This window comes from Athene cunicularia (genome assembly GCF_003259725.1).
Source record: "Athene cunicularia isolate RWA chromosome 1 unlocalized genomic scaffold, athCun1 chr1_part2, whole genome shotgun sequence".
NCBI classification, from domain to species: Eukaryota; Metazoa; Chordata; class Aves; order Strigiformes; family Strigidae; genus Athene; species Athene cunicularia.
Window position 1 is genome coordinate 19,748,376 of NW_020799092.1, and position 27,901 is coordinate 19,776,276.

At 39.9% G+C, this 27,901-nt stretch overlaps 2 protein-coding genes across 2 annotated transcripts in view; one reads left to right on the forward strand and one right to left on the reverse strand.

Annotated features, from left to right (window-relative positions):
• The window catches only part of APPL2 (adaptor protein, phosphotyrosine interacting with PH domain and leucine zipper 2), a 59,482-nt gene extending 47,343 nt beyond the window's left edge, over positions 1-12,139 (reverse strand). Inside the window, exon 1 of the mRNA XM_026868366.1 lies at positions 12,133-12,139. The gene's annotated coding sequence lies outside the window, so the exon portion shown is untranslated. The remainder of the gene's footprint in view (positions 1-12,132) is intronic.
• On the forward strand, positions 51-27,548 carry C1H12orf75 (chromosome 1 C12orf75 homolog). Its single transcript, XM_026863929.1, has 7 exons — positions 51-55; positions 7,772-7,842; positions 14,751-14,775; positions 21,037-21,072; positions 22,215-22,294; positions 23,107-23,147; positions 24,532-27,548. Exons 1-6 carry the CDS (start codon positions 51-53, stop codon positions 23,109-23,111), a joined length of 222 nt encoding a protein of 73 aa, XP_026719730.1. The 3' UTR covers positions 23,112-23,147; positions 24,532-27,548.
• Positions 27,549-27,901: the final 353 nt, after the last annotated feature.

The window sequence follows — 27,901 nt, forward strand, 5'->3', positions numbered from 1 at the left end:
GGCTGTCAGCTCCCCGTCAGCGCTTCCCCGAGCGACATGTGCTTCTCGGTATGAGGTAAGAGAGATTTTGGGTTTGCTGGAAAAGGACTAGTCCTTATCATTGTGGAGGAAAAAGCAAGTTTTCAAAACCTAAATGCTCACTAATCGGAAATCAATGAAGTAAATCTCCACAGCAATTATTTTAAGCTAAGTTCCTCATTTTTATGCAATGCCATGCATTTTAAGAGCCCCAAGTTGTGATTTTTGGACACATTTACGGATGCATATACTAGTAAACAAAATACTAGCGTTCGAGGAGTAATTCCAGGGATATATTGAGGAACAGCTAGTGTTGGGTTTTGGTGCATTGCCTCCATTATTTTGTTAAACCCAGAATGAATGAATTTTGATAATTTTTTTAATGCAGAGATTCCCAAACTCCGTCTGTTTCTGTGTTTCTCTCTACCCTTGGTATCTACTTGTGGATCAAGAAGCTGATTCTGTGTTACAACAAAGGTGAATTGCTTCATCTTTAATATAAGTGAGAGATGATTGTCACCTTTTATATAGGTTCTAAAAGGATACCTCCTATGAGAACATCATGTGACTACACATACTTACACATATTTATGATTGCTTGCAGTTCATTTCATGTGTATAAATATTCTGCTCTTACAAAGATTTCAAATTATGTATACAAAACCCTTCTCTAAGCACTTAAAAATTACTAATATTTTATCTGTCAAAAATCACATTCTGATTAAAATGCAGTGTTAAAAATGTATTTTTGCTCTGTCAGTCAATGCAAAATAATATAATTTGGCATATGTGGGTGTCTTTTCATTAAGCTAACACACACTGCTTCCATGTTAATTGTATGAACAAGTTCTGTTTACCGTTTACCTAATATGACAGAAGTTTCAATTAATCAGAATGATTAGCATCCTCTTGTATTAAATGCATATTTAGATAAAGAGGTGCTGATTTGATGGACATAAGAGTTTTTGTTGTTTTTAACCTGGCTGGTATTTGCTAAAGCAGAATTCAATTTTTTCAATAAAATGGCACATACAAGTCATGAAAGTCCCACCCAGTGTAATTTATATATAGCCACTGTAAAAATCTTAGCGTACTTAAGTTTTCAAAAGATAAGGTGTTAATTAAGCAGAGTGGATAAACATGCAGATTTGATAAAGACGTTATTCATCATGAGGATGTATATCACTGTTTCTACAATCTGCAGGCACACTGCACACAGAAAGAAGGCAGTGACTCTGCTATTTGGCTTCATTACCAATATAAGGCAAAAGCAATTACTCTGTGTGGAAACTGTAATGGAAATCTGTATCAACAACAGAGGAAGAATTTACATCGGAAAAAGTGCATGAAAATGAAAAGAAAATAAAGCAGGGAAACCATCTTCCCATGATACTGACCAAATAAGAGCCTTGGGTGCAGAAGGGCCTCTCTTGAAATGAAAGTGTGGGACTCCCTAAGTCAGGCCGGTATATTGTGCAGAGGGCCGTCTCCTGAGACTCGTGCCTTTTCTTATATACAATTTTGGGTCAAGGAGTGTTTTCTCTCAGGGATCTAGATCTGATTCTTTTACACTACTTGAATGCTACTTTAGGTTTATCAAATGGTGCAAATGTGTGTTAAGTACACATCAGTGGGATTAAGCATATGTCAGACATAAAGCATAAACTTAAAGATTTGTTTCGGAGGGATGCATTGCTGCACTGGCATCTCAGTGACATCTCTGTATAATGGTCCTTTCTCTAGCATTTTGCCATTTTTGTATCTTTTCATTTTTGTGATCCCTTCTTTGTAAAAGCTCATTTAACTGCATCTTGAAAATTAATTTATGTAGTGAGAGACAAGGGAAAGAGATTACTTTGTCTGCATAAAATATTAAAAGAAGAGAGTAAGATGCTTTTCTCCTCTGGAATAGAGCTTCAGGAGACTCTTATCAGCAATAGTAAAATGAAGGTTGAGTGACCTCAGAGATAGGCAGCACTGTTATGATTCTCCTGTATTTTTATAAGACCTCTAATAGAAGGATCTAATTTTTTGAGCACATAAAGGATTCCAAACTGTTTCTCAATGTACAATACAAGCATTTGTTTATTTATTGTTTTCAAGGGCACCTACCTTGAATTGTAGCAGCAAATGCAAGAACACTAAGCCAAGTATCTTTTTCAAATAGTAGGGAGGGGAATTAAGTAAAATGTGCCCACGAATTTAGAATGTTATTAATTAAAAGTCACTGGGATCCTCTATTTCTATCTGGAAAGGGAAAAGGAAAGTTAGTTACCTGACTGATTCTGAAGAATTAAGACATGGAAGATCAGAATTTGCATTTGGGTAAATATCTCCAGGGAGGTTTTCTGGTTTCCCTCTGCCTTTCCCAGGGAGGACTCTGATGTCTGAAATGCAACCGTCTCTTGAAAGATGTTAATTCACTCTCCTAGGCCTGAACGTGCTGCAGATGTTGTAACTGTATTTCACTGCCATTGATATGAATGCAGCTGTTTAAGGAGACTGATAAAATACACCTTCTAAATCAGCTTTGAGGTTGATATAGTGATCCTCACTTAGACAGGGGTTCCCTGAACTTGGAGAATGTTTGGTTACATGACCCAAAACTGGATCCTCCTTATGGCTCTGAAAGAAAATCTTGCAGGTTGTGGGTAATAGCTGAGCTCAGGAGCAAATTCTTCAAAAGCTCTGTGCAGATCTAAAATCTAGCCATTTTTAGGAAGATGTGACACTGATGTGAACGTACTAGTGCTGAATTATAACTTATTTCTCCCCCTGAATTTACCTTTGAAATTTTTACTCCTGAACTCTATTTCTACCTTGTGAATCAGCTAAGTATCATATGCCTTGGACTGTTGGCTTTTAAAAACAAAGGGGATTTCATGACTGTGCACAATAATCACATTAAGAAAGAATTATTGCAAAATTAAGTCCTATTTATTCTGTCAGAGATTGGGGGGGGGCGGATTTTTTGTAAAGATGGCATATCCACTAACAGAATATTCACGTTTCTTTGGAGCTTATTGGTCCTCTACTTTGTGATATGCTTGCATTTCTCCCTGGCTGACCAGTGGGTTCCTTGTCAATTTTTTGCCAGGTGTTTTAGGGGAAGCTACAGTTTCATGAATGTCGTTGATTTTGTCCCTATCCATGTCTGATTTGGCCTTATAATAAGAATTTTATTTGCAACTTCCATGAGAGCAGGAACAGACAGATGAATGAAAATCTTATTGTCTTAGGAAGAAAAAACCCCTTGGTCTTGGCAAATAATCTTTATTCTTTAAACTAAGGAGTTTAAATTATTTTTTTTTAAGTTAGCTGCCACAGACCATTATAATCCAACACGTTCTACTGATTTTTGTTTTTTAAATAGAAGGAGTCATCATTTTGATTTAAAAGAAACACTCAAGTCAAATTTTCCACTATCACTGCAAGGAAAAAGACAAATATTGCTTTTATTCTTAAGTTCTTGGACGTTGATTCTGTTCTTTGCTGTGTTGCTGTGATAAATAATGTCATGTGGATTATTTAAGGCTAGCTGGTAGCTGTCCCATCTGTGGGCTGCTCACTGTGGCGGTGGGTTCAAGGTGAGGCAAGAACACCTCAGGGCTCAGAGGAGTGTGGAGTTGGTGCTGAGAAGCTCCCACGGCGAGCGTGGGGCTTGCAGGCAGCCAGAAAAAGGAAGAGAGGGGGATGGTATAGAAAGCTCTTTATCCACATTTTCTCACTGCTAACACAAGAGTGTCAGGGGGGAGATACTGCATGGATTACTATAAATCTATGATGGGCAAAGCAGTTTGGCTGCTCCCATAAACTTGGTATTATTAGCATAATTTAGTCTATAGGATGGGGGTTTTTAATACTTTCACAATCTCTTTCAAAGTATTTTAACTACCTATTGATGCACCTGCCCAGAAAAGACAATTTACCATGACTGCTGCTAACTAAAGATTAGGGGATATGGAATATTGATTCCTTGATTCTTTGGTGTTTATTCTACTACGAAGAACAAAAATCATGAATGACATGAAGTGGGGAATTGATTCTTCAATGTTTATCCAGAGACAAGGAACAAACTGTCAACAGCTGAAGTTGCCAGGCTCAAAGCAAACAAAAGAAGGTTCTTCAAATCACATGTAGCTGAGTGGAACAACGGATACGTTGGGTGCCAGGGGCTTATGGTGGGTCCAGGGGTGGGTGGGACAGGTCATAGAAGAGAAATGTTTATGGGTAGCTAAATATATAGCAACTATGTTTGTCTCAGTCAGATTATGGTCTGCAAATGCTGAGATAGAATCCTGAGCAAGGTGGATCTTTGCTTTGACCTTTGGGCACATCCTGTTTTTCAAGCAGTAATCCTATCCCACTGCTTCCTACTTTGGCTTTTCTGTTATCTCACCCATCAGCTATTTCTTGTCTTTCTGACTGTTGGCAAAGATGGAACTTCATTATATGTCTGGATGGTACCTTGCACAGTTGGGGTCAGACTAGTGTGATCATTAAGTGCTATCATAATATAGGCATTAGTAAGCAATACTGTAGAAACATGGGGGATTCTGGATTTTCTTCTTCTTGGTGGCCTCTGGGTTTTGTTATAATTGTCATTTGGCTTCTGGTCCCCAACTCAAATTTGTTAACCCTTTTTGTTAAGAATGCAGTGGGTTTTCTGAAAATATTCACAGCAATGTAGAGATCTTCTCTGGTTATAAAATTCTGAAGCATTTCCCACTGGCACATAGTGGGCACCTTTGATGGTTGTGGAATCATGATAGCTTTTACTAATAAGTTCTTGATTTTTTTTCTCCACCTCTTTATACCCATGAAAATAATTTAATATCTTGGTGCATTGGGCTTTGTTTACTGACTTGTAAAAGCAAACAACCCCCAGTTGACACAAGAGTGCTTTTGTTTGTGGTAGATTGGGGCCTGTACTACTGCATTTTTCAAGCAGAATCATCCTTGCAGGTTTACTGGGAATTTGGAGTGTAACTGTCTGACCTTTGGTGGCTAAGTGATCACAACCACCATCTATGCAGCACCATGATATTTGAACAAGTCAGTGAAAACTGCTAGCCGAGGTTGCCAACTATAAAACAACAATGCTGTAGCAAGACTGTAAAACTGTCCAGGGAGAAGCATAATACACAGTAGCTGGAAAACATGGGAATTTGAACTTGAACACACTGGAATTGAGCATCCACCATGAACAAAGTGGTTGTGTTATTTAACCATGGCAACAGATTTGTAGTGCAACTCTTAAAATGAGAAAGATTTGTCTAAATTGAATTCCTGTTGTAAATTTGATTAGGAAAGAATTAATCTCAGGATGCTAACTACTGATGAAGAACCGACAGGTTTTTTTCAGGACATTTGTGGTTTTGAGAACATCTCATCAAAAGAAAATACCCAACGATGGTAATTAGCACTATATTTTTTTCTATACTTGCATAAGCTGAGACACAAGCCTTTGAAAGCAAGTGCTTTGTTAGAAAAAATCATGGGTGAATAAGGTTTCTATATGGATGCTTAGATAAAAAAGAATTTGGGAAAGTATACAGCCTTGTGCAAGTAAGGGCTGTTTCCTATGGCATTTAAAAATCCCTCTCCACAGACCTGCATATCAGCTTGACAGACAGATTGTTTAGATTTCAATCACTCGGACTAGCAAAAACATCCAAAAAGAGAAAATCACTGGAATTTCAGGTTTGTTTAATCCTGTTAACCAACCTGTTTTCCCAGCTGGGTAATTTTTAGATTGATTTAGGGAAAGAATAACAAAGTCCTTTCTCACTACACCTTCTGAAATACTTAGAGAAGCTCACATCCATACATCTCCCAATCTTTCTCAAAGGAGATGGAGTACACAGGGTGCGTGATGACAGACATCGAGTTTGCCGATGCAGGGAATGCACTGCTCCATTCCAAATGAACACATAGGGTGTTCGTTTAATTAACTTGCTTATGTGACTGTATTTTGCTACCAGTTATTTTCTTTCAGTAATAATGTGAAATGCTCTGTTTGTCTAGAACACAGGTAAAGTTGAAACTAAAGTGTGTCTTCTCATTTAAAATAGGAGGCATTTACAATACAGCTGCCAAGAGAGAAAGTTTGCCTTTGGGCTGTTCTTTTAAAAGGTTTAGGAGGGGCTGACTCATTGCAGTCCCAGGCAGTATATAGAGGAATACTTGTCCTAAGACCCCTGGAACCGCTACTAGCTCCAGCTTTGACTGGGTGTGCTGGAAGTTTCTTGCCTTACTGAACTCAGTGGAGCTCTTTGTGCACACAGGGCAGTCAGCTTGTGTAGGACACACTGAACTTGTAAGATGAGTGAGAACACTTAGAAGGAAGTCACAGCATCCTCCTGTCATCCTTAATACTACCGCAGCTTTCTGAACCAGTCTCATATCTTCTTCTTGTGGCCAGGGCAATGGCTTGGTGTGGAGGCATCTCCAGGGGATTTTTGCCTCTCAGCTGCCTCTTCTAATATGTGAGAAGATGGTGTGGTTTCTGTGCTCACCACAACTGCTTCCTCCCAGGTAAATGATATATTAAAACCGTGTTCATAGATTATTCCACAGTATCGCAAGCCTATGGCCAGTGTGGGTTGCTGGGATTTTTTGTTTGGTTTTGTATTAGAAAACCCTATGGGATCTTAAGCAGTATGTCTTTTAGCCTTGCTTTCAGAGCACCCTTTCTTCCTTCTTAACTCTGATGTTAAAAATTCACTTCAGGCTGATGCTTGGCACTTTTGAAAGCTCAGCCTGAGGATTTGCTTTTCTATATTCATTTTTTCAGAAAATTGGCCATCAAAAAGAGATGGCTGTGAACCTCTGTGAGATTTTTTTTTTCTGAAGCGAAATGCAGATAATTGCACTGCGTGTCTGGTGTTGGGGGCTGCTGGTGGTGGTGGAGTTGTGTGGCTGTGCCCGTTAGCCCTACCTTATTAATTCTGAGCTGATTGATCGGGTTCTGGCAATTTGCCAGGAAGGTGTAGGCAAAGACCCTGAAAATACTGACTCTCTACAAATGTCATGAAAATAGGTGGCCAGCCAGATGAAGCAGATCCTACAAATGCCCACCCTGCTCCAAGGTGTGCTCACGGCTGGTCAGCCAGCCCGTGCAGGTGTCCCTCCCTGGGGCAGAAAGCCGTAGGAGACTGGGCATTACTGACTCAGCTGCTCATTTTTAGTATGTGCTTTTTGAGAAGTCTGTAAGAGAACCGTGAGCTATTTCTTTACCTTCTCTGAATAGACTGAAAGATCAGGCAGCAACGTTTTATATCTGGTCCTTTTGTAATAAAGACATATGCATACATGGGGCTCATACTGGTGTTTATATGACAGCCCTAAAACATCTTTCTGAGCCCTCAAATAGTTTTGGTAGCAGTAACATGTATCCAACTAGAGTTGCATCTGGCTGTATCCATTGTACTTCATCTCCCTGTTCATTTGAGAGGACTGAGCAAGAGTAAGCCATCAAGGTTTGGAAGTGTTTTACTTCTCTGTGTGGAAGAAAGGTTTGGGTTAGCAGAAAATAAGTAAAATTCTTCTTTGGGAATGATACAAATTTTGAATAAAATAAGATTGCTTGTAGACTTTGTAAAGTCATCTTGCCTGTTTCTCAGTGCTGTTGTTATTAATTGGGAAAAGCGAATCTGTAGCTCTTACCAACCCGTGGGTCTGCAGTTTCACCATCATGTTTCTATGAGAAGAGAAATACTGAAAGCAAGCAGCAAATATTTGCTTAAAACAGCGAAGTGGCTGTTATTGCTAGCAGAGGTAGGGTTCGCAGCCAGGACCTGTGGTTACCCCGGTTTCCCCGCGGTGAATGAGGGGTGTCCCAAAGCTCCCGTGAAACGCGGGAGGCGAAAGGGGCGTCTTGGCTGCCCGGGGAAGCTCCGAGCTCGCTGCGGGGAGCCCGAGGGGTCCTGCGGGTTTAAGCCTGCGGGGAGCCTTATCCCCGGCTTAACGGCTCCAGCCGAGGGTAGGGGGGCAGGGGAAAGCCTGGGAAGGTGGGGGGGCCCTTTCCTCGGGGCCGGCCCGGGGGCGCGGTGAGGTGCCGGGGTGGTGCCGGGCGGCGGCGCTGGGGGCCGGCGGTTTCCCAGGCGATGGGTGGGGAGAGGAGGAGGAGGAGGAAGAGGAGGAGGAGGAGGGGTCCCCGCGGCTTTATCTCCCACCCGGCTCCGCCTATATGGAAATTGAAAGGTGGAGTTTCACCATATTATTATAAATAGGAGCATTTCACAATCATTTTTCATCCTAACTGCACTGGGCAAACATTGCCATCTGTTTCAGTACCTGTATTGAGTCTTTCAGATGCACTTGTTAGCTTTGTAACCTCTTGGAAATACACAGCAAAACAGTGGCCGGACAAGTTGGAATTACTGGGTCTCCATCTCTTATCATTTTGACTGACTTTATGCCGAGCTGCAGTGGTGCCTCAGGTGGTGTTAGTCCCGGTTTGAAGAACTGGGCATATCTGAGTGTGAATGATGATGCCTTCTCCAAGTTGCATGTATGTGTCTATGTTTGTGTGGTGTGTTGATGGTTTACACACCAAGCCCTGCACTTCTCACTCCTAGGGGAAGGGGTGGCTTTTCTGCCATTATTGCTTACCTGATTGCTGCTAAATTATTCCAAATTACGTTTTAGGTATCATGTATTATCTATCAGAGGCCTCCCTCACCCATAACGAATGCACTGTATGAATTTGCTTGAACTTCTACCACTCATTAGAGCTGTCCTGTTGGCACACGTTAATTCTCTCCCATTAGTCAACTCCTGGACTGCTGTGACTGCAAGTTGTGTCAGTTTATGACCAATGTAGCTTCATACTGCTGGGGTGCTTGTTTACATCCCATTTTTGTTTGCTGGCTAAAAGCACCAGAGCAAGTATCAGAGAAATTGAGAGGAAAATTTTGAGTTGATTATTAGTCCCATTGTTGTAGCTTCTCGGTTAATCTTGATCTGGCCACCCTGTGTAACTTGTACCAGGACACAAAACGGGTAAATGTCAGACTGACTAACTCTGACAGCAGTAGTATTTAGTGAATTATGTTGAACTAAAAGTTTGTTTGTTTAAATAAATGTGTCCACCGTTGCATTAACGGTAGCTATTTTCAACAGGTTTTGGGTTGCAGATTCATAAATTATTTTTACTGCAGGTGGAGCCCCTTCAGTAGTTTAACTTACCAGTACTGTTATTCATAATATACTTGAACTTGCATTTTGTGACAGCCTTTTGCATACTCTCTAGAATAGTCCGCAGATCTCCAATGGCTTAGTGCAGGTAAAAGACAATGCCATATAAAACATATAGTTAGTATAATGGAATAATTACTGTTGCCCTGATAGAGCTTTCCAAAGCAAAAACAGCTTTGAAAGGTCCAGTTCTCTTACTTTCACCACTGTCAGTCAGGAATAACTATGCAGTCTATGGTGTTGTAATAATCAACAAGTATTAATAAAATTAAGAAGTCAGGTGTCTACTATTTATTTTTTTCCATTTAGCATACCTTGCAAAGTGTATCTAATAAAAATAAAATTATTTTATATAGGGGAAGGAGAAGATGTACCATTTTTAATTGGAATTCTAGAGCTCTTAAGGAAAGTGTAACTCTGAGTATTTTCCTGAAAGATGTGAATACTGTGTAAATACAAATTAATCTTGTGGCTTGCACAGCATGACTACATCATTAGTGCTAAAGTTATGACTATTCTAGTCAGTAATGTCAAAGCTAGAGGTACATAATGTATAATTAACCTGTAACACTCTCTGTCATATTATATGACTAAGGATAATATTGTAGCATACTTCACAGAATACATCAGACATGTTATGCTAGACCCCATTTTCTTACTCTGGTAAAATTTCTATTGTAGCCTAACTCAATTTTTCCTTAGCAGACGTATATGTAATGATAGTTCAGCTAATGATATTATCTTCTGTTGGTCGGCTAGAATGACATCAGAGGAGCAATCAGCTCTATGCTCTGTGAGATCTAAACTAATAGACATGATCTAGAATAACATTTCTGTCTGTGGTGCAGTACTCCAGAACACCAGCGTAACTCACAGAGTTTAAACTTTCCTTCCAGAGCATCAGACACTGGCAAAAGGCTCTTCAGTTGACAAATGGCAACTAAGTAAACCAATGTATACACATCCTTCTTAAGTCACCTAGCTGTTTTGTTAACTATGGTTTATACTTATTTTTTAAATTTCCCATTACACACAGCTTTATTAACAACTTGCTATTTTCCTGATGTTTTGTTACCTCACTCTATGTATCCTTCTTTCATGTTATTTCCTGGTGTTTTAGAAACTCCAAATAGCTCTTCTGTTTTGGTCTTTTAAAAATATGTCGTTAAACATTAATTTACTTTTTTTCCAAGTTAAGGCATTTCCCTTCATTCTAGTGTTGCTTCACTAACAGTTTTTAACTGCCTCCTCCTTTCTGTACCAATTGTAGTAGGAATGACAGCACCTTAAATTATGGTACTCAGTGGAGGCTGGCAGTCTAGCCTTAATTTAAATATACAGAGAAGCTGTTAGTCTGGAGAATTTAAAATACAAATTATGATTAAGAACTTTCACATCAAATTTAAACAGATTTACTAACTTCAAGTTTGTTGGAATGCCCAGGAAACCATCCTGCCATTCTATTTAAAATCCAACTGATTTTTAAAATTAATGTTTAATCAGGTCATGTCTATGTACAGAACTGCCACCTGATGAGTTGAAGTAATCAATTTGAAGTAAATTGATATAATTCTGTCCTCAGTTACACTGGGGTATAAATAGAATAAATTCATTGGTGTTAGGATTTGGTTCCTTATTGCTGTCTTTTGGAGTACAATCAGAAAGGAGCCTACAATAGGAAACTCATTTGTAATCTTAACTGTGGCATGCATGTGTGTGTAATTTTTATGTTTTTATTGCTTTTTGTAACAATTTGAAGTATTTGCAAGAAAATATTGTAGGAAATTGTTCATTAAAAATTAATGGGAAAAATGTTTCATGATCTGTTCTAAGGTCAGATGCTGGCGTTCTTTGAATCCATGTTTTTGTGCATGTAAGTGGTTGCCTCTCATCCTTTTTATGTTTTTTTGTCTTCCACATTCACTCATTATGCATTTCTCAGCACAGAGGAATATTGTCTGTGGCTGTCAATTTCTTTCAACCATCTTTTGCGTTTGTCCTGCATTTGCTGAAATCCTGCAGGCTTGTCAGTAACAAGCTGCTGTTGTTTTGAAAGTGCAAACCCTCCTCTCACTGAATGGAAGATACTTTGGAATATGCTCTTGTCCTTCTTCATTTGTGACTGTTAAAAGGCTGTGTTTTTTTTTTTTTTTCCGAGGGATCATAGCTCCACTACTCTAGACAGAACGTTTTTCTTCTGTAATCACTCAGGCTCAGAGCGATGTATGGCTGAATGGGCCTCGTTTATTCTGCAGGCTGTACTCTTCCCCTCCTGCAGCTGTAAAATGCCAAAATGCACCCATGGTCCGACTGTGTTGGTGGTGTGAGCAGAGAAGCCATTCAGGACACTTCAATACTGCCTATTTTTTGTAGATACAGCTTCCTGTCTTCCCCTCAGCCTCTTGCTGAGATTAGGCAGATTTTGGAAAACTAAATCAACACGAGCCTATTAAGACAAGGTTTGTAAGGTCAAGTGTTGCCTTCTTTTAGGCCAAGCTGATACAGTGGGAAAAAATGGACAAACTTTCCAATGTGTGATGCTTTTCTCAAGTCACATATCTAAAACATCATGGCTACCAGAGCACTAAGCCTCACTGCTCTGGAAGAGCTATGCACTGTTTGTAAATCCATGGTAAATAAGATTCTTTGGCTGAACATCTGGCAAGAGGAACTTGAGCAGCTATAAAATAATATGTCGCTCACTAAACATGGAGGAGTTAGAGAAATATGTCAGTGAAGTAACAGGGGTGAGGGTGAATGGATTGGACTTTAAAAACAAACACGACTGTACTAACTGAGATATTATTGGGTTCCTTGAGAAATAAAATCTCTATAAAGAGTGTTCAGGCTGCCTAAGGAAGAAAACCTTATGGGCCATCTAACTGAAGGGATGTTCACTTGCACGCTCAGAACTCTTCCAGGAAGAAAATTTTGTGAATTGGAAATACTTTCAGATCTATATTCAGGTACTTTAGTGGTACTCAGGTGAATTTGGACCAAACTCTTGTTTCACTTCTGCTAGCGAAAATGAGAAATATACCACTGAAATCAATGGAATCTCATCAGCGGAAGTGAGGATAACCGGTTCTTTGTGTTTATAAAAACAGTAGAAAACAGTTTGTTTATTATATGTATTTATTTATTATAAATAGAAAAATGACCCCTTGAAAAGTGAATTTGTTTTTATCATAGTTCTCAATGTTTTAGTGTGAGGTGCATTTCAAAATTCTGCAATGATTTTTCTGCAGCGACACCTCCTTTAATATTCCAAGGAAACAAGTGTTGCCAGGTGTGAATGATAGTGACACATCTGCATTCAGCAAACACAGGTTCATAGCTGTATAGCTCTACATGGAGGCCAGGTTGATGGGTCTGAGAGACTGCTCCTGTCCCCAGACTGTGAATGTATGTGTACTGTAATGCACTGAAGGCAGGTACAGCACTGAACATGGACATGACATTGAAGTGTGCCTGGTGATTGACTGGAATTTGAGTGTCATCTCCACTGGGAAATGTAATCGTACTATAGGCACATAGTTCTCACTCAGCTAAGGTTTCAGTTTGTGTATTAAATGCTTTTTACTTCTGGTATACTTGCTGCAAGGAAGGCATTAGTTTTTTCAAACAAGGATCCAAAGCGCTGAGACCTCAGCTCAGACTCAGAAAACGCTCGGCAAAGGCCTCACAAAAGACCTCTCATCTTATTTTTTTTGAGAAATTGGGTTTGTTTGCAGTGAGTTTAGGTTGAAAAAATGAGAAAGTTATGGTTTTGGGGCAGAACAGGGATATTGCAGGAATAGTTTCTCCTGGGGGAAAAAAAAAAAAAAAAAGATCCTGCTAGCTACAGCAGTGGATCTAGGCTTTTCAAAACATGTGTTGTCTGAGGTGTTGCTGATGTCTAGATGTGCAGGGTGTTGCTCTGAAGTTATGTAGCTGAGCTGACCCTGGATGATCTTGCCTTAGTAGCAGAAAACGTCTCCCTACATTGGCCAAGATCAAGCTTGTATGTGGCACTGCAATGCCAACCTTCCACCCGGACACAATTAATTTGGAGGATTTATATGTAGTATTATGTAATGTCCCTATAAAGCCAAAAAGTCTTAGAAAGCTGCCTGGCAGAATAAAGTTTTATAGTGAGGACCTGAGCTTATTGTGCATAGAGGTACTCCCTCCAGCTTAATTAAGAGTTTCTGATGATACACTTAGCTGTACTGAGATTTTGCTGACTCTGGAAGCAGTACTAACAAAAGAAATGTGTACAGTCTAGTCTACGTTGTAGCTGAGAAAAGGAGGGATAGCCAGCTCATTGGAACTGGGAGTGACGTGATGTTCAAGAGTTAGCTGTAAAGGGAGGTGTTTCCTGCCGTCCGCGCCACCCATTCAGGTGGACAGTGCTGGAAGGCCTTGCAGGACTGTTTCTTCCTCTCTCTGTTTAAAATAAGGATGCGGAAGGCATATTCTTACACATCAGAGTGAGACAAAAGATACTTGCTATTTATGGATATTTTTCAGCAGCAAAATTAAAGTTTTTCAAGAAGTGAAATGCCATGACTGGAAAAAATCCCAACCTATACCTCCAAACCCATAAAATCTTTTGGATTGACAACTGTAGTTTCTTCAGAGTGAGCTCAGATAACCTCTTCCAGCTAAGTACTGAGAGGAAGAGGAAAAGAAGTGAAAGGTTTTCTAATGTGTACCCTAGCTTGTATAATTAATAGAAGGGATAATTTGTTGTTACTCAGCTGAATGATATACCAGCAATAGCAACATGGCATTAATAACTTGGGAGGAACAGGAAAGAGCTTGTACTTGAGTGAATGTTCCTCTCCCAGCAAGAAGCATCTGAGTCACCCCAAAAAAAAAAAAATCAATCACTTAGATCAGGCAGCCAGGTGGTAGTTTTTGTCTTTTTGCTTTTTTTTTAAATAGCAAGATGAATGAAGGGGTGGTCGATCTCTTTAGATGTCTGGGACTTTGGATGGATTGTGTCCCAACATTTATATTAGTTCTGTCTAGTTGTTTTATAAAACTTTGTTTATGTGGCAGGAAGAATGGAGCCACATTTTACACATGTAGTGTCATATCTACAACTGAATCAAACAGCAAAATAAACAGGCATTCAGGAGTAACTGAGTTAGCTGCAGTGACTTTGTAGCGGACAAAACTAGCAGAAGACTGAGCAAAGTGAAGCAGGTAAAATTCAGAAAGATGAATTTTATCTTATGTTGCTCTCATCCTGAGTGACTGCACCGGGGCATTGGTCCACAGCAGCATAATTTTCACCCACTGAGAAACTAGCCCAGATCTACGCATGATAGACTTAAGGGATAATACAGATAATCATTAAGGATAAACTAGACATTGGCGAGAAACCTGTTCACTGACAGTAGAACATTCCTGTTGCGATTTCTGTGTTGTTTAGGACAGAAAGGCAGAAAAATGCTTACTGTACTATCAGTTGGTTTGGAGGATTATGCCATTATCTTGTAAACATGCACTTTTCTTTCTTTTTTTTTTTTTTTTCATTCCAGGTGCCACAGGGACTACTAAAGATGTGTAAGTACTTACTCTACTCTTTCAAATACTTAAGCCTGGACTTACCTTCAGTCCTACTAGCCTTATACTAGATTCAGTCATACATGATTCATCTGGCTCCTAACATATAATCAACACCACTAGATATTTATTGTCTTTAGTGACAGCTTCCATCTCCACAAAACAATTTAATGTCTTGTTTACTTTTCTACAGATTACTTCCCTCATTATTTCTCTAACAGAAATGTCTTTTCTCTGCTTCTGCTGAAAGAGTTGTTTTCCCAGAGGTGATCATGTTACTTCAGACTACTCTTCCCTGTCTCATAGCAGCACACCTTTTTCCAAAGGCCATGTCATTGTATGAAGTGACCACATAAATTTCCACCAAGCCCTGTGAGAGATGTAGAGAGCCACCGAGGCAAATTTCTCCTCTGTGGGCAACCTGGTAACCCATTCAGACTTCCTTTTCAAAGTACCCACCTTCTCTAGATGTTCTCCGCATTGAAGATAGTATCTATCTGTTCCTCTTTCTCTCCCTTGTATTTGACACTGAGTAGCAGAGGGCAGCCCTACCCATCCTGTTTTTCTCTAAATGTGTAAAGTCTGAACCTCTGTTGTCCTTCTGCCTCTTGCCAACTTCTGGTTTTCAGAAAAGCACCAGCAAAAGATTAGCATTACTCAGCCCATCTTTCATTTGCTGATGTGGAAGTGTGCAGGAACAGCTTTATTCAGTCATAAATTTATTTTCCTATCAAAGGAAGCATTAAAGAAGTCCTCCTGAGGTCTCTTCTTCTATTCTATATAATTGGTATTTGCCACTAGAGATGAGACTGAGGATTTTAATGTTATGCAATAGGAACATTCTTCAGTTTTATTTACTTCATTTAGAATAACTACTCTAATTAGATGGAGGAATCCTGCTGTAGAAATGAGGGCTGTCAAGTCAGATAAACAAGTGGAGGGAAGAGCTTAACAACAGGCTTGTCCTTGCTATTACAGAGCACAACTGAGAGCTAACAACAGGTCTCACTTGGCAGATGAATGCTGTTGTCACAGATACTCTTGAGATCTGTGTTACCCATGTAGTCTGTTTTCTGGGTTTGCAGTGTCAGACGTAAATAAATTACAGAAAGCAAGCTTATGAGTAACCTCTTCTTGATGCAGCCTACAGCATCCATGCCCTCAGCACTTCTGCTTATACAAACCCACTGGTTTTAGTTTGTATTAGGGCCTTTTCTGTTGTTCAATTTAGATAATTTAAGTGACTGATTTAGAACTGCCTCTCTCTCTTTGCTCTTCGGTAGTTTTAAATTTCAAAATTGCAAGCACTGCTAAATTATGAATTTAGTAGGCACATTTCTATGCTTAAAGGTATGGGTGTATGTAGAACTGCATTTGTGTGTGTGTAAGCATTTGTAGGGCCAGGCTTTAGGAGGACTGGGAACATCCTACCTATTAGTGTTAGATCATCCGTCATGTTTCAAAAAAGTATCGGGATAATTTAAAAAACCTGATTAATAGTGCAAACTTCAAGAAAGTGAAAGGGTCAATCCTGGAACCATTACTCATTCAGGTAAGTATAGTGGAGCCAGCTGAACAACCTACATGAGTAATAGCGTGCTTGAGCCTTCTTGTCAGACATTAGAAATTCAGATCTGTTAATGAGGAATGGCAGCGATGACCTGAAAAGTCCAGAATCATTCATCCTAATATTTTACAGCAGATTTTTACAAAGGAAGTAAAATACCAGAAAACCTATTCTAGTTTCACGGAAACGAACAAAGCAGATTTATATTAACTGACATTATAGATCCACACAAGCTTTTATTTTATACCTTTTCACTTCTATCAGCTAAAGTTTAAAAAATTCTCTTCAAAAAACCCACTTTTTTTTTTCTGTCAAATTTCAATCATATTGGTCCTGGTCCAGAAAAGCATTCAGGTGTGTCCTTACTGACAGCATACTTTTCAATACAGAATCTGGTTATTCTAACCCAAGAGATTTCTCATTTCTTGGCTGCAACTCATTGCCAAGGCAGCAGCGTCTCCTGGAGTGAGCAGCTGAGTGAAAGGAGGGAGGCCTGGATCCTGCTCTGAACCTCTTGGGGTGACTGCGGGAAGTTACTTTTCCCTCTGGGCCTTGAGTTTCTCCACCAGTAAGATAGGGATGATGATATGATCTTCCTATGCAAAGTGCTGTGAGATTGAGGGCCGCATGGTGACAACAAGGTCGTATGGTCTGGGAACGTGATCTCTTCCTGTGTATTCCAACCCTCAAATCAACAGTGAAGCTGTTGGCCAGCCTTAGCCAACACACCTGCTCCACTAATGAAGAGAAGTATGTCACTGCTTACTGGAAAAGCTTAGATATAGGAGGGGTTAAATATATGCTAGAAAATAATGCAATGCCTGTGATATTCAGAATGTGGCTAAATTCAGAGGAAGATTAATAACAGTAATAAGGAAAGGACACAGCAATTCAAGCCTGTTTCAAAATATAGGGAAGAAATCCTCCAAATACAAATGACAGGCCTTTGTTCCCAAGAAATGCTGAGAAACTGAGAAGTAGTCTGTCACTTGTGCAAAGTTTAGTGAATCATTTCTTCTGGGACTACTGAGCATGGCTAGAAAGAGTCTGTATAATGCTCAGCATGAACAGAGTCCTAAAAGCTGAGGTAAGAAAAATGTAGATGGAATGAATTAATGTGAATGCCTGTCATTTGGTATTTAAAATATTATGTGAAAAATGACAGCTTCTTTTACCATCAAATGGACGTAGGTCTGATTGATGTAAAAACTGACAATTGAACCAAGTACATTTTTCAGACAGGAGGGTGACAGGAAACCTCCTGAGATAGACAAATCCTTACCAAAAGAAACATTTATTCTAGCTCAGGATAGAATGCCGTTACGTGGATTTGCTGTTAAGTCCACCTACTGGCTACAGAACTTCACCTATGCTACCTGCTGAAAAACATGCTCTCAGTTCCTTTGGAGGAGATGTCAACATCATCTGGGGGAAGATGCAGCGACACAGCAGCCGATCAGTACAAAGTATATCAAAGTGCTAAGTTCCTTTTTGCCATCTATTCCTGGTGCAGAAAAGCTTATCCTAACTTGCTTTTCCTGGAGGACTCTGTAAATAGAGATATTTAAAGATTTTTTTTTATGCTAGGTTCCTCCTTTATCCCTGACCTAAGAAGAAGCTAGAGACACACTGGAGGTAGAGAGGGAGAGAGAAAGGATGTGCTGGACTCCTGTATCCCCATACCCTCTCTGAGTCTGGGAAATGTGGCAATGGGATGGATCACTGCTGAAACCAAAGGAGCTTCTTTCCATTCTCATTTCCACATGGTTGAGTCTGCTCCCCAGAGCCACTCGTGTTCGCCCAGCCTGGGCACAGAAGCAGTACCTTCTGCAGTGGCACAGCTGGCACCTGGACATTTAAACATGTGAAGTTAGTGGGCACCTTTCAAAATGGGGCCTTAAGCTACAGTGTGTGAAGGCAGCAGGTGTGTGAATTTCTGTCATGCATAAACTAACATCATTCCTCCCCATTCTGCTTAGAAAGGAGTCCTCAGAAAGGGATGGAAAATAGTTTATTTCTTAAGTGCCATAACCAGAATTTTTCTTTCTTCTCCCTCTCACTTTTCCACATTCCTCCTGCCTCTGCTTACTTTCTCTTTCCTAGCAGGACTACAGCAAACTGCACCCAGTCATCACCCAGCCCAAGAGCTGTGGTCTGTACAGTCCCAGATCATATTTGCTGTTGTGTATTTAGGGGAAAAGGTATTGCAAAATTAGACTTAGATTTGTAGCTATTAAGAGGAAAGGAAGAAAGCAAAACGTTTTAAAAAACCTAGTCTGCTTAATCATAGGCCTAGATAATTTGTTTTGGTGAGTGACAGTAATGGTCCAGTGATGCCCCATTACAAAACATTTCTAGAACAGAAGAAAATAGCCCCATTGCCTAGTAGAGTTTCTTTTTTTTTTTTTTTTGTAAACATTGGCATTAATTTCCTGTTGGACAATATTGATTATTATTCTTACAACTTTATTTTAGAGGCTTTGGGCTGTGCATGAAGGTGCCAGCGCTTTTAAAAGATTCTTTTCTCTGAATAATGGTTAATCTGGATTATAGAAAATGTTTCCAATTGTATGAGAAAATCAATCCTGTGACACATTCACTGGCAATCATTTCTGTTGAACCAACTGATCTTTTGGCACTCAAAGTCCCTTTCTTAAAGTGTTGTCTTTTTTTTTTTTTTTTCTAAAAATACAGGCCTTATTTCTACCCACTGATATATTACACAGGCTTTCCACTTTCTTCAGCTGTAATTGGCCCACACTAGGACAGAGCAGCTTCACAGTCCTCAAGGGAAATTACCTCTGTATTTTTCTGTCTGTATGTGTGAGGACTGCAAGGTGGCTTAGGCTACATGGGGTCAGAGGAGATGGGAAATGTTTTCTGAAATAGCACTAGCTCCTCCAGGGAGGAGTGGCAGGAGGGCCAGAGAATGAGGAGTTTATTGCTCAGACTCTCCTGAGTGGTAGGACAGAGGCAAAGACAGCAGACGAGGAGGCTCACCCCTCAGTGCTGTGCGATGCATGAATGTCAGTTACCAAAACTGCAGCATAGATTTATCCCAAACCTCTACTATTAGAAGGACTTGTGTACCCTTATTCGCTGTGGTGACACAGAAAGGATAGTTGGTAATGTTCTGCCACTTAGAAAGAAGATAAGTGTAAGATAATTTCCCACTTGTACCAGTACTTTTAAGCATTTGCTACCCTTCCAGGAGAGTGCTGACTGAGTTTTAAGGGGCGTTTTCTTGCATTTAAGGCTGCATCTTCCTACAAGCTCTCTGTACTTCAGGCCAAAAAAACATTGACTTCAGGGGCCAGTGATGACATAGAGCCCTGACAGTTAAAGAGTAGGCACATCTACCTTTTAGAATAAATAAATTGCAGTAAGAAATGTCATATATTATTGTTCAAGATCGTGGTTCAGAAATGCCTTTCAAGGCTACAGTATGGATTTAGCCCTGACACTGGGTAAAGGCCATATCTCAGTTTTATTGCCTGGGGAGCAGATAAGAAATACATGGCTCAGCTCATGATGGGGAGTATCTCTGCATTGCCCCCATAGTCCAGGCAATTGGTCCTTCAAAGGGAATATTCAGGTGAGGATATCTGGGTAAACACCCTGTGCACGAGCATTTCCATAGCAGAGCCCCCTTTGCTGTTTGCAGCCTTCCCAGGGCACTGCTGTGGCCGTATCTCGTGGCTCCCTGGGCAGCTGTGCTCCGGGACTCCTCCTCGGGCACTTGTCACAGTTGCCCCCAGCTGTAGGGAAGGAGTGAATGATGTTTGGATTTAACAACACTCAAGCTATCTTGCCTCTATTTTTATTGCTAGGTTGGTAGGTTGCAGGCCAAGCTAAAATGCAGCTGCTGCCCTGATCCATTCCCAGCCATGCAAGCAGAACTCAATCCAAATACTTAATCAAAGGTGGGTGAGTAATTTGTGTGAAGACTGACACTGGGGCACAGACTGAGACTGCAGCGCAGCGCTATACCCTCAGAGAGCAAGAATAAAATCTTTATCTTTTCCATACTAAATTTGTCTTCACATTGTTGCCGATTACCCCCTGCTCCAGTTCAGCTACACTGGACAGTATTTCAGTGGGGGGAGCCAAACATCAGTGACTCTCTATCGATTTACAGACTGACCTGTGATTTTTACCCTAAAGGTAAAAGAGAAGTAATTGCCCATTTATAAAGGATTAGTAACAGTTACTTGGCCTGCAAACAACTCTGACTTCAGGAATTGCAGTACCTCATTTTATGGAGAGGCTCTAACATCTTTTCTTCATCGTCATTCCCATGCCAGCATGGACACCCAGTACCTTTCAGTACTCTTTTGGTGGAATAGCAGCCCAGTCTTGTTCCTGTTATGTGTGGAGCAGTGTGAGGACTCTCTCAGGAAATGTGTTAGTTTACCAGTTTCAGCTCACAAATCTACTTTCAGGCATCACTGGTGGGGTTCATGAAAAGTAAGCTGCATCTGTTCTCAATCCTTTTATTTCTTCTGTATATCAGACTGGAAAATTATCACTCTTTTTGTGCCTGTGTAAGTACTTTATTGAATTGTGGATGACCTGAATTAAACTGAGATTAGTAATAATCCCCTTCTTCCCTTGCTCCTGAATCCACCCAGATGGTCATGGAGTATCTGAAAGAAACAATCTGCTAATGTATTTTGTATCTTTTGATGTTACAGAGCAGAAGAATCTGTATCAGATGATGACAAAAGGAGGTAGGTGCTCTGCCGGGGCTGGCTTTGTTTGCAGTAGGCTGCAATGATTTCTGCTGCCAGATGTACATCCTTCCTTCCATCTTCCTAATTCTCACCAACATCACAAAAGCAGACAAAAAGGAAAAAACAGAAGAGAGGAGATCTCACACAGAGCCCAGTATTGATGAGTCCCCCCCATCCTGTTAGTGAGTTGGGGATGGGGGGAACTTTGCAGCAAGAAGAGCACATTATCTCACAGCTGTCGGTGATGTGCTCGGTAAGGGCCAGTGACCTCTGCCTTCACGCCAGCCCTGCCACAGAAGATGGCATTAGCACTTGTGGGAGATTCTGCTGGGATGGAAGTCAAAGGAAGTATGACTCTATCATCAAACAAATCAGAAGTCGATTTAGAGCCCTGGGGGCTGGAGGATGTGTGATTAATTTGAAACTTAACGGGGTAGAGCAGCATAATGGGAGTCTGCAAGTAGCTCTAGGCACAGCAGAGGCTCTTAAGGACCCAGTCTGTCACCTCCTTGCATTAGTCTCTGCTTTTCATACAGGCCTCGGAGCCAGAAATTATGCTTTGCAAGGCCATGAAGGGGAGACAATTGGACTATGGAAGTACCTAACATTCTCATGCTCCTTCCTGCTAAGTTTGCTCCAAGTGTGGCCCTAAGCAGGAGGATGCAGGTCCTATTTATTAATGGGGAGAGGTCAAAGTGCTGTTTAATTGGTGTGCTTTGTTTGAAGTGAGATGCTTCAGTGGTCCCAGTGTCAAACATTGCTATCAGGTTGGCTCTGTCCTCAGTTGGATATATTCTGTGTCTAGAAGAAGCTGAGCAGGTGGGGTTTACTATCACAAGAGAGTTGGGATTTAATGAAAAATATTAGGAATTTGAGTGAAAAATAACTTCTTTCACAGGCTTGTATGCCACTCAAGAGTAACAGCTAGCCTTAAGGTTTTTTGTCTGGCACCGCATTAGCAAGCATGTGGCACTTTCCGATAGCCATGGGAAACGAGGGGTCTCTGTGGATGCTCATGCAGAAGTGCCCTCCTCTCTGACCATCTATGGTCTGTGTAATGCTGTTGCATAATGTCAACATTATAGGGAGAAGTGTCACAATACAGCTCTGAATTCTCTTTATTTGTTTCTTTATATCAGGAACTATGGTGGTGTGTATGTTGGCTTGCCATCGGATGCGGCTGCTATGGTTTCCAGTCAGACAAAAGCTGCACCGAAAGGTACTGGCAAGTTGTGTATTGTAGTCCCCCTTCTTTCTCAGTTTAATTTTATCTAGTAAGATGTATTTCCTTTAAAAATCAATTATTATTTCAGACAGACTGGCTAGCCTTGGCGACTCTTAAGGCAGTGGGGCTATTTATAATCGTTATAGTGATTGTTCCCATTTATTTAAATTTTAACACACTTTTGCAGAAGGATCCTAGAGCAGATGCTGACAGTGTGGTACATTGTCTTCTGAACAGCTTCTCCATGCTCTGAGTGCTCTGTGAATTCAAAGAAAACAAAACCCTGTTAGGACTAAGAGACTGTGATAGATGCACTTGCGGAGCCTCAGTGCTATTTTTAGTTTTGAAGGTGTTTACTTGCATTGTGGTGAATTCCAGTAATAACAGTTAGTAAGTGCTTGCTTTCAGGTTTATTTCTGTTCTTATATGAAACCCAGTGGAAACTGTTTCTTTTCCATGTGATATTTTCAAACAGTGGGAAAAAGCATTAGGTTTTTAGGTACTTAACAGACAAGTCATAAACATATAATTATGAAATCATGTAATATTGTTTAGATTTAACCAACAAAATGCTGCTGTCACATATGTCAGCACAGTGTTTAGTCAGTAGCTGGTGCTTCCAAAATTTGCTGCAAAACAAAAAACCAAAGAAAAATACTACTATTAATCAAAATAATAGCTGGGTTTGGAACAGTAGTAACTTTGTGGCATGTGGTTTGTTTTGTTTGTTTTTTTTTTTTAATGGTGTTCTAAATTAGTGATGTTACAATGTTTTAACCATCTTTATCTTTTGTTTTTTAATTAAGATTAGAAGGAAATAAACACATCGAGATGCAAAGAGCTGGAGGTACAGTATGCCTTAATTAATGTTATGTGCTTGGAGTCTATTTGTTGAACAGAAACAAGGTGGCAGTGCTCCCTGTGCTGCTCTTGGGTGGTCTGGGCATCGCTCAGTTACTTCTCCATCTGCTTCAACTGCTGGACCTGGAGCCAGTTCTCAGTGGTGCAGACATAAATTAGAAAGTCACCTTCTTGGTGAGAAGTGGGAAGCAAGGAATCTCTGTATTACTCCATTTGGGAATAATCAAATGCCCTGTATTCACCTTCAACCACACCACAGCTAATCCTTCAGAGGTACTAAGACCTCCCATGAGAAGTGAGGTGCAGCAGCAGTGTGTAGACCAGCCTCTGTGGAGACAAAGCTTTTCCCAGGAACAAATAGTTTGCAGTTAGAAAACATCTTCTCCATTTTGGGGAGGACATTGAAGCCATAGTGAGGCACCCACTGAGTAACCTACTGGAGCTTTACTCTTGCTATGGGTGAATCTGTGGGGGCTTTGTTCTCCACCAGCCAGAATAGGGCAGTGAAAATTTATAGGCTGTAATCCTGATTTAAGAGTATGCACTAACTAAAAAAAAGTCATTTACAAGTTCATATCTGAAGAAAAAATAAGCTCAGTTTCCATTCAGATTTTGAACTAAATACACATCAAAAATTTTTGAAAGGGAACTGTTTTGATGTCTAGCCAGTGGGGAGGGGGAAGTTATAAAGCTGCCAACAATTTCCATAGGAAGCAGAACCCTTTCTTAATTTTGGTGAAGAGCCAGAAACAGTTATGGCTGGCCCTGGTGCTGAACACAGGCCTAGGATATATGGTAGTATATACCATAGTATATAAAGACATACACTGATTATCTTTAATCATGTGAATGGTTAAAGCTTCATGGACTCTGCTAGGAGCTCTCATACACAGGGGGACCTTTAGCTGGTCATCACATCTAAATTTAGTAACCTGTCTGAGATGTCTAAACTAGCAACACCATCACCCTTGACCTGGGCAAGACTGAAGCACGTTTAGATTGCAGCTTTCCATTCATTTTGATGGACAGAGCCTGGGTTAATTAGATCCCTGTCTAGGTGCTTTAGTTAAATGCCAGAGACATTTTTTTTGTGAATCAGAATAGCTGAAAGTTCACTTTGCCTTCTTCATTGGTGCAAGACCAGGACTTGGCTGTTGGCTCAGGCCAAGCTGAGCACATTTAAACCTGCAAAGGATCCTCTGAGCTCCACGAGTTTATGTGCATGTGTGTCTGCAGAACATAGACTACAAATCTCTGAGCTTCTAATGACAACCTAGTTCTCCGGTTTATGTATGGAGTGTTACTGTGTTGCTTTACCAATATTGCTTTAACAGTCCAGCTAAATCTGTTTGTTCCTTTCTTTTTTTCAGTCTTCTACTAAGACCAGTTGCCAGTGCTTTAGAGAGCTGTCTTTGTGCTGGAGATTTTTATATTTACGTAGCCTTCTGGGGAGCAAGAGAGATCAGAGCACCAAAAAATCTAAACTGTTGCAAGTTCCAACTACGGGTAAAGCTTAAAGTACAGCCTTGAATCAGTTTCCTACGATGGTTGCATTATGGAAACCTCCTGCTGTTCTCCAGTGAAAAATGAAATGAATGAACTCATGGTGGATGTTTCTGCACAAGAGCTAACTTTGATGATCTGCAACTTATTTCTGTGTGGCCATATTGCAGATTTCATCAGCTATCAGCTACGCTTCGTATATTTTCTCCAACAATTTTTGATAGATTTTATATAGAAAACCATTACTACTGTCCACTTAATAGTTCCTATGGTAGGTTCTTATAAATTAATTGTTAATTTACTTCAGAGTAATATATTTGACAGGTTTGCATCTTTTTGGTAATATTGCGAATTTTAATATTTTTGCTGTGAAAACTTAGGATGAAATAAGCATAAGACCATCAGGTTCTTTATAATTACTACTGTCACTTTTATACAGTGAGAAAAATAATAGTGTTTAATTTTCACCTTTTAAGAAGATACTGCTCAAGGAAATTTATTTAAATAAGAACAATGTACTTCATCATAATAATTACATGTCTGTTTTTATTTTCTTCGGGTTTATTTCTTTTATAAAGCATTACATGGAAAAAATACTAATGAACCAAACTATTATGTTCTGTCTTCCATTCTGTGTAATATTATAAAGACATTTCCTTGTGTAATGATGAAGTGGTAGTATTTTCAGAGATGGCAGGACTAAACTCCAGTGCTGTATCCTCCTGAACTATAGAGGATTTTTGATCACTATTAGAGTTTTTTATCCCTGAGTCATCTCTAAGCATCTCCAGTATGGCAAATTGTAACAGAATGAGTGTTATTACTTTAACAAATTGTTGTATTAAATAACGTAGGAGCGGTTTTAAAATTCATCAAGTTTATAGCAACTGTAGGTTTCCCACAGAACGTCAACCAGATTGTACATTTCCATATGGCTGAACAAGTATTTAAATTATTAAAGCCTTTTGCATAATTCTTTAGTCAATTTTTTTTTAATAGAACACAATATGCCATACATTTTAAACAAAAAAAACCCTCAACCCACATCATATTAATGTATTACTGTAGAATAATGACCACTTTTAAAATTAAAAGAAAAAAAGCGACAGAGAAAACTTGGACATGAAGTGAAACATTGTGAACGATGAAATTCCTGCCCATTTCACAGATATCTATTAAGACCAATGAACAACCATTGACTATGATTTCCAGTAACTTGCAGCTCTGGCTTTAAAATAAGTGGTAGTTTATTTGGTGTAAAGTCTGTAAAAAAGTATTTTAAAATATTCCTTTTGTGTCCTCTTTTAAAGTATTTGTGACATTATTTACTGCTATTCTCTAGAAATCTGCTACTTGAGTTATCAACAATTTCAGGCTTCCAGCTCCTGAAGACAAATATGCATCTTTTTCTTGACCCCTTCAACCTTCAGCTGAGATGAAATAAGCTTGAAGATTAAGAGGTGGTGTTGAAATATCTCAGTATGAATGAATGTCTGTAGATTACATCTGCAGAGTCTTGTCCTTGCAAGTCAAGCTGATAAGAACTCAAATAGCACTGTCTAATAAGCATGCGGGTTTGCTTCCCACCTGCTTATCATAGCATAAGGGTGTAGTTTCCACATCACATATTCCACAAATGGTCTAAATGGTTTGCACAGCACAAGTTGCTTTAGTACGAAGCAATTAGGCCCATGCCTGACCTGAACATGATTGTCTCTCCCAAAGCAGAAAAACCACCAGTCATCTTACGGCTTGAAAAGCCAACAACAGGTGACAGTAATCTCTCCAGCTTTTTGTACACTTCTATCCTTTAAGTTGCTGGGAAGGATCATCAAGAAGGTGGACAGGGCTAAATTCAAACATTACTTCTGCTACTGCCATCCAAACCCCCATGTGTGGGCTGAGGAAAGAAAGAGGTGATCGTTAATGAATAGCTCTTAGCAGTTGGTGGTGGGACAGTTGCAAAGAGTGTTTTTCTTGTTTTACATCATTGCTTAATTTTTCCTGTGCAGACCTGCAGAGAAGTGTGGAGCACCTTGCAGAATTGGCCTCTTAATGATTCATCCTCTGAATGTGTGGGAGGTATGGTGGTTTCTTAATATATTTGTTCCTCTGCATCTTTTCACCTCAAAAGCTTACTGATCAACTGACAAATGTTTCACGATCATGGACTGGAGCCTCTGCAAGAGATATACATTCATTTATGCCATGTGGGCCTGTACCTGTCAAACTGAAGAGATAGGGACATGCCCTTGTCTTAGATTTGCAGACTTGTCTTTTGTTTTCCAAGGACCCACAGATCTAGAAACTGGTGACAGGACACTGTATTCTGTCTTGGCTAAATTCCACTTAGGGAACTGATTTTCTGCTCATCAAAATTCCTCTATGGTGAACAGCATTTCTTAAGCCTTTGTTAATAAAAGCACATGACATTTCATGGCAAGATGAGTATATCTGCTATTTCAAAACTTACAATCTATGCATTTTTCTGTTAGGAGGAGGAACACAAAAGAAACCCTATATGCCAGCTGCCAGCTGTGCATTTGATGGCATCCTTGGAGGATATTTAGGCACTCAAGTGATGGTTCAATGTGAGACTTGAGAACAGAACACAAGTAGCCATTGAATGGCAGAGTTATTATTAAGCAATACACTTTGGTTTTGTCAAAACATCTTGAATTACATTTACAAAGAAGACTCATTTAAATGTTGGGGCTGTAACACCATTTTCTCTGCACTTGTCACTCAGTTCTCCAGCCAGAGTTGAGGAGCCAGTGAAAACAGTTTTGCAAAGACAGTAGATTCAGGCTCTCTGATTTGAGATTCTTTGACAGCCCAGAAATACTGTGCTTGAATTCATGTAAGACAATTGAATCTTGACAAATTCTGGAGTACCAAATCTTAGGATTGAAACTACTGTTTGTGATTAGCTGGAAAAAAATCCGAATATCTTGTTGGATTGCACATTTTGGTCTAGTAGTACAAACTATTCACCTCGAAGACAGCTGCTCCTTAAAATGACACTAATGAGACAGTGCATTTATTTAACTTTCTTCTTAATGCAGAACCTGGAGCTTAGTGGTCAGGACATGACTTCTCAGTATCTGGGTAGTCCTGGCAGAGATACTGCTCATTTCATGTGTGTCATCCACTTCACAGTGTAGTTCAGAGTATGTGACACAGCTTTAAACTTCTGTGCTGCTCAAGGGTTAAATCTGTCACTAAGAGGGTTGCAGA

Bases quoted from the DNA above. Each gene is read 5' to 3' on its own strand.
- C1H12orf75 (XM_026863929.1), top strand. The intron at 14,776-21,036 runs GTAAGTACTTAC...TTGATGTTACAG, and splicing joins ACAGGGACTACTAAAGATGT to AGCAGAAGAATCTGTATCAG. The intron at 21,073-22,214 runs GTAGGTGCTCTG...TCTTTATATCAG, and splicing joins TCAGATGATGACAAAAGGAG to GAACTATGGTGGTGTGTATG.